Genomic DNA, 13,628 nt, shown 5'->3' on the forward strand with positions numbered 1-13,628 from the left:
ACGAAAGGATGTCCGCTCTCTCGCTGGGCTGATTTATGCTTTTCTTCTCATTAAAGGCTGTTGGAGATTAGCAAGAAGCCTGCATTCAGTCTGATTTATTATCCACACACAAGGCAACACTTTCTACCGCTGCAGAACTCTGCTAAGGACTGTGCTAAGAGAGCTCAAGTTTTTCTATCGGCACAGGCGTCCATCGGCGCAGCAGAAGCGTGCCGGGCGCCATCTTATCTCAGCATTACCCCCAGATTCACCTTGTTTAATTGCATGACTGGGGTCCGGTGTCCTGGGAAAGCAGCCAAACGCCATAGGCAATCACACCGGAAGTCTTATCCAAAGTCTTTTTTATATTTTCTCTCTGATAGTAAGAACTGACAGTGAAAAGGAACTCTCTCAGAAGGGGGTGGACCTTCATTGGGGGTTTTTAAGAAGACGTTGGATGGGCATGGATGCTTGAAATGAGATTTCTGGAGGGGGCTGGACTAGATTCTGAATCTATAATTCTATACTTCACCCTGGTGTGAGATCTTAAATTGACTTTTTAACAAGTGAAATTTTATACACATTCCATGTGCTGATATGCTTTCAACCCCGTATGAATTATTTGGTGGGCCATGAATGAATCTTTTCCCACATTCCAAACACTAAGATGTTTTCTCTCTTGTATGGATTCTTTGATGGGAAGTGAGATTGGTGCTATGACTGAAGCTCTTTCCACATTCTAAGCAATGATAGGGTTTCTCCCCTGTATGAATTCTGTGATGGGAAGTGAGATGGGAGCTATTAGTGAAGCTTTTCCCACATTCGAAGCACTGATAGGGTTTCTCCCCTGTATGAATTCTCTGATGGGAAGTGAGATTGGTGCTTTTACTGAAGCGTTTCCCACATTCGAGGCACTGATAGGGTTTCTCCCCTGTATGAATTCTGTGATGAGAAGTGAGATGGGAGCTATTAGTGAAGCTTTTCCCACATTCGAAGCACTGATAGGGTTTTTCCCCTGTATGAATTCTTTGATGGGAAGTGAGCTTGGCGCTTTGACTGAAGCGTTTCCCACATTTGAGGCACTGATAGGGTTTCTCCCCTGTATGAATTCTTTGATGGGAAGTGAGCTTGGGGCACTCCCGGAAGCTTTTCCCACATTCGAAGCACTGATAGGGTTTTTCCCCTGTATGAATTCTTTGGTGGGAAGTGAGATTGGTGCTTTGACTGAAGCGTTTCCCACATTCGAGGCACTGATAGGGTTTCTCCCCTGTATGAATTCTGTGATGAGACGTGAGATGGGAGTTATTAGTGAAGCTTTTCCCACATTCGAAGCACTGATAGGGTTTTTCCCCTGTATGAATTCTTTGATGGGAAGTGAGCTTGGCGCTTTGACTGAAGCGTTTCCCACATTTGAGGCACTGATAGGGTTTCTCCCCTGTATGAATTCTTTGATGGGAAGTGAGATTGGCGCTTTGACTGAAGCGTTTCCCACATTTGAGGCACTGATAGGGTTTCTCCCCTGTATGAATTCTTTGATGGGAAGTTAGTACACCACTCAGCCGAAAGCTCTTTCCACACTCCAAGCACTGATAGGGTTTCTCCCCTGTATGAATTCTTTGATGAGAAGTGAGAGCACCACTCAAACGAAAGCTCTTTCCACATTCCAAGCACTGATAGGGTTTCTCCACTGTATGAATTCTTTGATGAGAAGTGAGAGCACCACTCAAACGAAAGCTCTTTCCACATTCGAAGCACTGATAGGGTTTCTCCCCTGTATGAATTTTTTGATGGGAAGTGAGATTGGCGCTTTGACTGAAGCGTTTCCCACATTTGAGGCACTGATAGGGTTTCTCCCCTGTATGAATTCTTTGGTGGGAAGTGAGTTCACCACTCACACGAAAGCTCTTTCCACATTCCAAGCACTGATAGGGTTTCTCCCCTGTATGAATTCTTTGATGGGAAGTGAGACTATCCTTCCGAAGGAAGCTCTTCCCACATTCAAAGCACTGATAGGGTTTCTCCCCTGTATGAATTCTTTGATGGGAAGTGAGACTGGCGCTTTGACTGAAGCGTTTCCCACATTCAAGGCACTGATAGGGTTTCTCCCCTGTATGAATTCTTTGATGAGAAGTGAGAGCACCACTCTGACAAAAGCTCTTTCCACATTCGAAGCACTGATAGGGTTTCTCCCCTATATGAATTCTTTGATGGGAAGTGAGACTGGCGCTTTGACTGAAGCGTTTGCCACATGTGAAGCACTGATAGGGTTTCTCCCCTGTATGAATTCTTTGATGGGAAGTGAGTTCACCACTCAGCCGAAAGCTCTTTCCACATTCCAAGTACTGATAGGGTTTCTCCCCTGTATGAATTCTTTGATGAGAAGTGAGTTCACCACTCACACAAAAGCTCTTTCCACATTCGAAGCACTGATAGGGTTTCTCCCCTGTATGAATTCTTTGATGGGAAGTGAGATTATTCTTCTGAATGAAGCTCTTTCCACATTCCAAGCACTGATACAATTTCTCTCCACTGTGACTTCTTTCGTGTAAAGTGAGACTGTCCCTCAGAACGAAGCTCTTTCCTTGATGGGAGTTCGATTGGGAGCTCTGACGGATGTTCTCTCCACACTCTGAATACTTATATGATTTCACCGCTATGTGGATTCTCTTGTGCTCCCCCTTGTTCTTCCCTTCTGATTCATCACCATCTGCAATGAAGAGAGAAGATAATTAGAGCCTCAGGAAGAAATGGAGCTAAAGTTTATTGGACAAAGTTAATGAATGCTTGTGATAGAGGAAGAACTGAATGGAGTTAGATGTGAGGCCTTACTATAGTTTTCACTTCCTTAGTTGGCTGGTATTAACTGAGATATTGCTGGGCTTTTATCTGGACTAGATTTTGTTTGGCTCAATCCTGGAATCCACTCCATCTCCAAGGTCAGTCATCTTTTTAGTCAATCAAATGCAAACAAGCAAAAACAACAAACCTGACAGAAGTTACTTCAACTTCCCTAAAAACTCTGAAGCTCTGGGTAAAAAATGTTGCAGAGGTATAAATGTGATTTATGAGAAGCAGCAGGCTAGTCTAATAATTAATAGTGTCAAGACAGAATGCTCTCCAGTGGAGAAGGGCACCAGAGAAGGATGTCCTCTCTCACCTTTATTTTTTATACTAACATTAGAAATATTGTTTGTCGGAAATAAGGAAAGACAAAGAGATCATAGGCATAACATTGGGAAAAGAGGTTTATAAGATCAGGGCCTTTTCAGATGATATTTTGTTAACAACAGAAGAACCAGAAGCAAGTATCGCTAAAGAAAGAAAGATAATATATGATTTTGGCAAGGTGTCTGGCTTTAAAATGAATATGGAAAGAACAAAACTTATGGTAAAAAATATGCATAAAGAACAAGAGCAAAAAGAAATTCAGGAAAAGGTTGGCTTACAGATTGTTAAGAATGCAAAATATTTGGGTATAGATCTAACTATGAAGAATATCAATCTGTACAAAAATAATTATGAGAATGTTTGGAAAGGAATAAGGAAAGATTTTGAAACCTGGAGTAGATTAAAGTTATCATTTACAAGTCATATATTAAGAGGTGCATTATATAAAGTTTGGAACAAATATGGATTACCCCTGGAACCAGAGACACCTTGGTGGATATCACCACTGGAGGCATATGCTATCAAAAAATGGAGTACGGGAACAAATTGGCCAACAAATAGACAATTATTGGAAAAGGAACAGGGGAAACTCAGATTCAAGTCCTATGAAGACATACGGCAATACGAAGTTGACAGATGGTAGTATATACAACTTAGAAGTATACTCAACTTGGATCAAAAGAATGGATTTGCAAAAGAGGATTCAAAATTTAACAGCACAGTGATACAGAATAAAAAGATATTGTTATCCAAAACAGATAATCTCTTATTGGACTGGGAATTGATGGGGGAATAAGTGAAAGAAACAATGAGAAAATGGTCTCAGGATCTCGGACATACTATCTGTCTAGAGCAATGGGAGAAACTCTGGCGAGAGGATAGATTTACTGCCTCATATACAATTAAAGAACATTTTGTAAAGATGTTCTATAGGTTGTCCTTAACGCCAGTTAAGCTGGCAAAGATATTCAAATTGAAATCCAACCTCTGTGGGATTGCTATGAGGAATTATAACAAATATAGAGTAAGCCATCTGTGTCAGCAATGAAAGCATTGTGTTGGCTGGGTTTAAACTATTTTGATATGATTCTTGATCAATCCACACCTCTGCATCCCTGTTCCATCTCTCTTGCTTCACAAGTCACGTACACTTTCAGTTGTCGCCAGGCAGGCTTCTTCGATGTAGCATTTCTTATCTATTAATCTTTGGATGTTAATCTTAGGGCCAGGAAACAGGTTTCACATTAAGGTGATAATGGTCACTGTCCTCCTGGCCATCTTTCTTATCATGTGTACTGATTGTTTATGACCTCTGGGGTTGCTGAATGCACTCCTTTGTAGTTCTCAATTCATTTACCCAAAAGTATGCATGCCTAACTAGTGTTTATAGTTTAACTTGTCCCCACCTGGGTTTGTTGAAATGCTCAGAATAAATCTGATTGGTTCTTTCGAACACTCTGTAAAAGTTTTTTGTGAATAAAATGACCTCGGCCGAGGGGGCAAGAGACACAGACGGACACAGAGAGAGATTATTATACGCACCCTGGTTCAAGTCTCTGTGTGTATTCTTATTAATCAGAGTTCAATCCTTCCTGTACTTTGGGAACACCTCAGTGGTGGAGAAATAGGAACAACAATACATATGTGGTGGAGGTGTGAGGAAATTAAGAAATTTGGGATAGTAGTACACGAAGAACTAAAGAAGATGTTGAAAATATCAATAACAAAGAAACCAGAGACATATCTCCTTGGATTGAGAGATGAAGAGATACCACGGGGGGGGGGGGGGGAGAATTTTTCTATATGCAAGTACTGTGAGGAGAATCAGAACTTACAGGGTTAAACAGTTCTGCGTGACGTCTCACATTCTGAGGCGTGGTTTTGTTCACATACGGGAATCTTTCTTTGTGTGCGAGTTACTTTCGTTTTTAGCTGTCAAGCCGAGGAGATGTCCGCTCGATCTCCGGGTTGATTTATGATGTTTTTCTGTACAATGATTAAAGACTTCTTAGATGAGCAAGAAGCCTGCGTACAGCCTTGGATTTATCACCCACCCAAGGCACGACCGCTGCTGCGAAACTCGGCTTGGAGCCAGGAAGACAGCTTAAGGCTCACAGTTGGCACGGAGAGTTGGCACAGGAAAGTGTGGCGGACGCCATTACATTCCACAAGTACAGCTGCTGGAATAGTGATTGCTGCTCGGTGGAAGTCACAAACTATACCCATAAAGGAGGAATGGATTTGTAAAGTAAATGAATATTTAATTCGGGCAAAATTAACTGCTATAAGAAGAAATGGATCCAAACTACAAGAAAGAAGATTCCACCTAAACATTAGGAAGAACTTCCTGACAGTAAGAGCTGTTCGACAGTGGAATTTGCTGCCAAGGAGTGTGGTGGAGTCTCCTTCTTTGGAGGTCTTTAAGCAGAGACTTGACAACCAAGTGGAAATGTTTTGATGAATATATGGCAAAATATTGCTCAAGGAAAGATACGCTAATATGCCTAGATTAAAATGTGAAGTACTGGATGGAAGAAAAATTAGTAAGGAAAGATAATAAGAATATGAAGATGATTTGAGAAGGTTGTAGAATGCAAAGATTATTGTAAATTGTATAATGTGGAGGAAATCGAGTGGGGGCGGAGGGAAGTGGGAGGAGGGAGAAAAGGATAATATGATGGATTGAGGAAATAGAAATGCAAATGTATGGGGGGGTGGGGAGGAAATGGTGTTGGCTTTGGTACATCTGTAATATGTGAAAACCAAAACCAATACAAATAATAATAATTAAAAAAAATTAAAACAGGAAAATATTTAAATTTATACGTAAATCTCTTTCTTCCCTTTGAACCCCCCTCCCATTTTCATGATGAGACCAACTCTGTATTGTTTCATTGGTAACAGAAGAGGAAAAATGACTATTACTCACTTAATCTAAGCACAAGGGCCACAAGAGCTCCAGTCTAGGCATTTGGCTCTGCGATGTTGAATGTTCTCTGTGCTCTCCTGTTTCCCCTTTTTTTGTTTCAGTTGAAAGCAATTCATGCACCCAGAACTCATACACTGACCACTAATGATGAACTATATGTTATAGATACTCCTGCAAATTTATTCTGCTATGTTTGAGATATACAGGCTCAGCCTACATATTTGTATCATCCATTATTCCTATTGTCAGAGCTGCCTCTAGGTCCCAGCTCACAGAGGACCAACGCCAGATCGTCGTTATGTACAAAAGTCTTTATTGAAGCTCAGTTTCCATTCCAAAGCCGTAGCGCGCAGCTCTACGTCTTAAACCCTAGATCGGCGAAGTCCCGTCTGAGTCTCCTCCCCTTTGACACCAGTTTAAGATCCTAGCCCTGCTCCACCTTTTTCGCTGCTCTCTCCTCCTCTGGGTCCTCCTGCCCACTGGGGCATTCCCCTTTCTGGACTCTTCTGACGCTGAGTCGCCTGACTCCTCCCCCTGCCGGCTTTAGGACCCGGTTCCCAATCCTCATTCTCTGCTGTCCCGCGCTCCTGTACATTTGAACTTGCCTCTCGCGCCACCCCAGTGACCTTCCTCCTGACCGTTACACTGCTTCTGTCACTGCTTTCCTCTTCCGGGAGGCTAGCTGGACCTGACTTCCCCGGTGGAGGCGTGGTCTCCCCTGACTCCTTTTCCCTCCCTGCTGGGGGAGATTCTCGCCCCGATACCTGGGACTCTTCCCCCCCCACTACGCTCTGGTGGGGAAGCTGGTCCTGATCTCCAACTGCTGCTCTGGGAGTCCCCGCTGGCCCCTTGCTCCTTGAGTGTCACCCTTGGGGCCCCCCTTGCCCCGGCCATCGGCGCCCCCTTCTGTGAATCTTCCGATTCGCTGGAGAGGCTCATGGAATCTCTCGGGCCACTGTCATCTTCTCCTACGCTGCCCTCAGATTCTTCCCCTTCGCTCTCCATCTCCTCTCTTCCCTGTGCCTCTGCTCCTGAGCCCCTGACACCTATCTTCCCTGTTTTATAAAGCTAATAAAAGTTATACAAAAAGAAGAGAAAAAGGCAACACACGGAGGCCCCATCCGAGTTCACACTGCACAGCAGGATCAGGTTCCTTTAAGGAGTCCAGGGCTGCGCGATGGATCAGTGAGTTGTCAGACATTGGCAGGGCATCCAGATCACAGAACTGGTTTTAGACATTTTAAGCTGCCAATACATCGCGTTGGGCAGGGAGCTGTGATCTATTCCTAGCTCAAATTGCCTGCAGATGACAAAGGAGCAGGCAGGCAGGCAGGCAGGCAGGTGGGGGAGCCCGAAAAGGTGCTCCCCTTCTCCATCTGCCTGCCTGCCTCCCCCCACCCCCCAACTGAGCAAGCCCCAATTCCTCTCTGGCTCCATCCATCCATGTCCCCATCTCCCCTCCCCTGGGACTCACCAGATCTCTCGGAGGGCCCTGGGAGGGAGTGCTCAGAGGTTGTGGGGAGGGATGCGGGAGACAGCCGGACCAGGTCAACCGTCCATCTTCCCCCTTCCATCCTCGCTAGCTTTGCAGGATCCGTCTCACTCATCCTTCCTGAGGAGTCAAGGAGCCAAAAGAAGCTGCAGGGTCCTGGGAGAGAGGAAGAAGCAAAGGGAGCCTCAGAGGCCCTGCAGGGATTCTTCTGCCCTAGATATTCTCCTGCCACTGGAGAAGCACATATGGGGCAGCCCATTCCCAACAGAAGCCCCATTTCTAAACCTCTCCAGTGGTTTCAATTTCCCCTGTTTGCTAATCACCCCACTTCGTAAGGCTGGCAGGGTCTGCACAGTAGTGACCTCAAGGTAGAACCCCTTGAACTCAGTGGGGCTTATGGACACAACATAGTGCCAAAACCAGTCACCTTCCTGTCCCCAAGCCTGAAAACTGCAACCCCAGAGCATGGGCAGAAAATAGCAGAGTAGCTATTACAGTGGTACCTCAGGTTAAGTACTTAATTCGTTCCAGAGGTCCGTACTTAACCTGAAACTGTTCTTAACCTGAAGCACCACTTTAGCTAATGGGGCCTCCTGCTGCCACTGTGCCGCTGGAGCACGATTTCTGTTCTCACCCTGAAGCAAAGTTCTTAACCTGAAGCACTATTTCTGGGTTCACGGAGTCTGTAACCTGAAGCGTATGGAACCCGAGGTACCACTGTACATGTCCTGTAGGTGCCTGCATGCTTGGTGCTTTCTATGGAGAGTCCTGTTGACGCTCTTTGAGCTCTCTCATCGCAAGCCAGGCAGGTGTTGTGGCCATATTTGCCTCTTGCATGGGGACCAAATCTTTGGGGAAGCTCTTCATCTCCAATTGGTAGGAAAGAGGGTTCATTAACCTGCTGGTGGGGGGAAGTGGCTTTTCAGCCCATAAATTCAACTCATGCCGGAATATCTGGTGGGCTGGATCTGGAGCACAAAGGGTCAAGTTCTGCTTGCATCAGCCCTTGTGCTCCTTCTTCAAACTCATTAGGCAGGAACGTCAGAGGTCAAATCTGGAGAATATTTCATTCTGGGCTTCTTATGGCAGAGCACAGAAGGCATGTAATCAATTCTTTTCAGTTGTCAGTAAGGTCATTCCCCAGATTCCTCAATTGCAAAGACCCCGGGGTCTTTGAGTTAGGGGGTTCCTTGGGGTCCAGGTCAGCTGGCTAGTCAGGATTGTCACCTGCAGAATCTTTGTCAACTAAAGGACAATAGTCTGCCTTGGATTGAGGACTTTTTGGAGGTGTTGCTGAATGTGGAAGCAGAGGAGCTGGTGATGCCACATTTCGGAATAATCTTGAGACTGATACACCACTCCTCCTTAGATATTCTCTGTGCTTAGACACCATCTTCACAGACTTTACGCTCCTCTCGTGACAAGATTCCCAAAGGCTTAGGGTAGCTTGAGAGAAGTAGCTTATTTTGAGACAGCACCCATTTCCAATTCTTGTTTATGAAAACCCTCTCCCTAGTTGGTTTGGTTTGGGCTTTTGACAGGACATCAGACCATTTGATAACCTTGCATATCGTTTCATATTGATATAGGGATCTGGTGTGCAGATTCTAGCATAGTACAAGCTTCTTAGTGTTCTGTCTGGAGCCAGAGCATGAGCTACTCTCAAGCAGGTTAAAAACCTTTTCCAAGTCAACTTTTTAATATTGCACTATTTTTTAAATTTTTAACATTTTTGCTCTTCTTTGTACTTTTAGACCTCCTTCTAGATCAGCTGGCTAGTCAGGATTGTCACCTGCAGAGTATATGTCAACTAAAGGATAATAGTCTGCCTTGGATCGAGGACTTTTTGGAGCTGTTGCTGAATGTGGAAGCAGAGGAGCTGGTGATGCCACATTTCGGAATAATCTTGAGACTAATACACTGTTGGAAAACATGCCCCCCTCTGCAGAGGCTGACCTCTCTCCCAGATCCCGGGGCTTGTTTACCGGTGATCTACTCTGGCTGACATCCCCACAGTCCAGGAAGATCTTGATAGGCGACATCTCCCAGCTGGTAAGATGCAACCCCCCTTCTTCCTTGCATACCAGCAGGAGAAAGAAGATAGTCAGAAAGACTTTTACATCATGTTTATTTCTGACTGCACAACTCTACAAAAAACATGTCTGATCAGTTCAGTCTCCTCTGAGCAAGAGACTCAGACTTCCTTCACATACGCAACAGGAAGGTCTCATATTACACACAGAACAAAGCCTTGTAAATCCTGTGAACTTCCGGGAACATTCTTTCCCACAGCTGCCACATCTTGTGATGTAAATACCGTGCTGCCAGTTTGCAGCTGCATTATACTCATATTCCAACATACACCACTCCTCCATAGATATTCTCTGTGCTTATACACCATATTCACAAACTTTACGCTCCTCTTGTGAGAAGATACCTAAAGGCTTAGGGTAGCTTGAGAGAAGTAGCTTATTTTGAGACAGCACCCATTTCCAATTCTTGTTTATCAAAACCCTCTTCCTAGTTGGTTTGGTTTTGGCTTCTGACAGGACAGCAGAGCATTTGATAACCTTGCATATCGTTTCATATTGATATCAGGATCTGGGGTGCAAATTCCAGTACAGTGGTACCTCGGGTTACATACGCTTCAGTTATATACGCTTCAGCTTACAGACTCCGCTAACCTAGAAATAGTACCTCGGGTTAAGAACTTTGCTTCAGGATGAGAACAGAAATCGTGTTCTGGTGGTGCGGCAGAAGCGGGAGGCCCAGCTAGCTAAAGTGGTGCTTCAGGTTAAGAACAGTTTCAGGTTAAGAACGGACCTCTGGAACGAATTAAGTACTTAACCCGAGGTATCACTGTACAGTACAAGCTTCATAAAAAAAAATCCTTCCAGTAGCACCTTAAAGACCAACTAAGTTAGTTCTTGGTATGAGCTTTTGTGTGCATGCACACTTCTTCAGATACCTCATACCAAGAACTAACTTAGTTGGTCTTTAAGGTGCTACTGGAAGGAATTTTTTTTATTTTGTTTTGACTATGGCAGACCAACACGGCTACCTATCTGTAACTAGTACAAGCTTCTTAAGTCTTCTGTCTGGACCCAGAGCATGAGCTACTCTTAAGTAGGTTCAAAAGTATTTTCAAGTCAACTTTTTAATATTGCACTATTTTTCAATTTTTAACATTTTGCTCTTCTTTGTACTTTTAGACCTCCTTTTGCCATGTGGACGAATCAAACCTCCCTTATTGATCTATTTTTAATGGTAGGGAAAGAGATATTGTTGTATTATCTGGTTCCACACTCTCTGCCAGACTTTATTCCAGAAGGGTTTACAAGTACCTATCAGGATGGTAAGAATTTTATTACAGTGAGCCAAAAAGGATTTTATGCGTTCCATGTCCTCTCTTAGTACTACAAGCCACCAAAGACTGATAATCCCTCTTTTGTCCCAGAAGTTTGGGAGTAGCAGTCTTTTATACTTGCTTTAATTTTGAATTTTTCTTTCAGATTAGTTCCTCTACTTGTTTAGCCTGAATTTGGCCTTGAGTCGCTTGAGCTCCTGGTCTCAGTGCCAGAGATGACTTAGCAGTTGAGCTGGCTGGGCCCAAAACCTCTTTCTGCTCATCCTTAGAGCTGCTGAGAGATCCTATAAGGTCAGTAATAGGATCTGGCTCCCGCTGTTTCTTAGCCACCTCCCCGTTTTCCTTATTCACGTAAAATTGAGTAATTTCTGCTTGTGTTTTCTTCAGAGAAGCTCTCTTTGGAGGAGGGTCTGTGGCATTTGGGGAGAGAACATTAATTTTGTAACTACTCTGGGTCAACACTGTCTTTCCCCTTAATTCCTCATCAAGTTTCCTGATATCATTAATAATAATAATAATAATACTAGCCTGAGGAAGAAATTGAGGCTGAAATGACTGAACAATGCAAATGACTGCTTGTGAAAGAGGAAGAGGGGAAGGGAGTTACTGCCTTTTTTGGCTGGTATTAGCTAACGTATTTATGGGACCCGGAGATTCAAAAAGCCTGGCTCGTTCCAGGGATGGATTTAATTTGGCTCAGTCATGGAATCTGCTCCATCTCCAAGCTCAGTCATTTCTTTGCTCAACCAAAAACAGATGCAAAAAGGAAAATAGAAAATTAGACAGGATGTACCTCCACCAGATCTCTGAAGCCTACATGGAAGAAGGCCTGGGCAGCTGAGACCAGCCTCATCCTGGTTTGAAAAGGCAGGACTGGTGGAAGAATATTCCCAGACAGAACAGGAGATACATCTCCTATGGAGAGTTGTGGGTGTGTTAACATCTCAGATGCTGCAGGTGGCGCTATGGGGCTCCCTCAAAATAGAGGAGGTTTGTCCTTCAGAGATCTGTATGGAGTTTCAAAACTGACCTCATGATCCAGCAGGGAGCCTTACCAGAGAGGCCACGATCCCAGGATTCTCCTCCTTGACTTCCTCCTGCAGAGCTCTCTGGTCAGGATCCAGCAAAGCCCAGTCCTCCTCTGTGAAAGGAACAGCTACGTCTTCAAAGCCCAGTGGACCCTAAGAGAAAAAGGGAGCACAAAGATGATCTCCTACACATTGCTCTGTTCTTTTCTGCCTCTTAATAGCTGCATTGTTTTAACATTATTCTTTTCCTTCATGCTTATTTCAGTATCTTAATGGAGCAATTTTGTTGTGTATTTAAATGATGGGGGAGAGACATGTGTTGTTGCATCTGGGACACAGGAAGTGGTCTGGAGATGCAGACGGGCTTTTCTCCTCCCTGTGCTCCCCCCACGTAGGAATGTTCCCCTCTGGCTGCAGCCTCTGGTCACAAAAGTGACTTTTCCCTCCCTCTGAAGGGGGTTTATTTCCTTGACCCAAAGCCCCCCCCCAAATGAAGGCAGCATCTGGATCCCAAGGAAGAGCAGAGCTGCATATTTCCTGCGATCTTCCTCCCCTCCCCGGCTTGGCAGAGAGGACAACGGAGGACCCCCTGCTCTCTGACTTGGGGGCCTGTGCATGATCTGAAAAGGGACCCCCACGCCCCCTCCCTGCCCCCCCTGGGACCCCCTTCTCCCCATGGCACGCTCAGGGGGCAGAGAGAGGAGACTCACCCGAGTCCAGGAGGGGCTTTTGCAAAGGAGAGAGAAGAAAGCAGGGAGGGAGGGGGGAGGGGGGAATTTACCCATGGAGGACCTTGCCCCCTCCCCCTCCACTTCCCGTCCTCTCTAGGACTCCAGCTCCGCTCCTCTTAACCCTTGCCATCCCAGGGCCCCCCCAGCCCAGCCCTCCCTCTGCCCCCCGGAGCCCCCCTGGGAGCCAGACTCGGCGCCAGGGAGACGGGGCTTCCCAGGAGTCTCCTCGAGAGCAGGCGCCAGGGAGGAAGAGGAGTCCCAGATCCCCCCAAGGGAGACCCTACCAAGTCTTCCCTCCAGCTCCCCATCTTCCCTGGGGCAGCCCCACTGAATCGGGGAGACGCCTCCTTCCCTGGGACGTGGAGGCTGGCAGGCCCAGCTGGGCTTCTTCCAGGCTCTGGCGGAGTCAGACTTGGGGGGCCCTTCCCCCCTCAGTCCGCCCCCCACACCCAGGGGGTCCCCTCAGCCCTCCTCCTTGGGGGTCTCCCTTCCCTCCCCCCCCAGCTTCTCCCCTTGAACTCCCGCCTGACTCCTCTTCCTCTCCTCCCCACCTTCCCCTCCAAGCTCCCCCCTCAGACCATCCCTCAGAAAAGGCGCTTTGCCTTTTCCCGCCAAAAGGGCTGGCTCCGCCCCCGCTGGCTTAGGAGCCAATCAGAGCGAGGCTCCAGCCCCCCCAGAGGGGAATTTCTGAGGGACTCGGTCCGCTGACTGGCCTGGCTCTGCTGTCCATCACAGGCCCAACCAAGGGGGGCGTCTCGAGATCATCTCCGTCTGTCAGTTACCTGTCAATCCATTTTAAACTCTTGGGGTTTGAGATCATTTTGCCAGAGCCCTGAGGGGCCCAAGTTTCATAAAGAGTGTTAAGAAGTGGTTGGGTCAACTCCCTGCAGGAGTTTCTTGTTGTACATTGTTTTAATGGTTTGTATTTCTTCTG

General features: G+C 45.9%; 1 protein-coding gene across 7 annotated transcripts in view; it reads right to left on the reverse strand.

The window, feature by feature from the left end:
• Positions 1–595: 595 nt before the first annotated feature.
• LOC310837269 (uncharacterized protein) overlaps positions 596–13,628 on the reverse strand; it is a 173,292-nt gene continuing 160,259 nt past the window's right edge. Inside the window, exons 1-3 of one of the 7 annotated variants that reach the window (XM_083723538.1) lie at positions 12,674–12,916; positions 7,551–7,724; positions 596–2,686 (exon numbers count right to left, since the gene is read on the reverse strand). In XM_083723538.1, the coding sequence (XP_083579664.1) occupies positions 642–2,686; positions 7,551–7,683 (2,178 nt within the window). In that variant the 5' untranslated portion in view covers positions 7,684–7,724; positions 12,674–12,916 and the 3' untranslated portion in view covers positions 596–641. Of the gene's footprint in view, positions 2,687–7,550; positions 7,725–7,853; positions 8,279–11,094; positions 11,453–11,965; positions 12,106–12,673; positions 12,917–13,628 lie in introns of those variants that run through there. The other 6 variants (XM_083723535.1, XM_083723537.1, XM_083723536.1 and 3 more) reach the window with 6 other exon arrangements.

Source organism: Podarcis gaigeae (genome assembly GCF_964106915.1).
Source record: "Podarcis gaigeae genome assembly, chromosome: 2".
Classification (NCBI taxonomy): Eukaryota; Metazoa; Chordata; class Lepidosauria; order Squamata; family Lacertidae; genus Podarcis; species Podarcis gaigeae.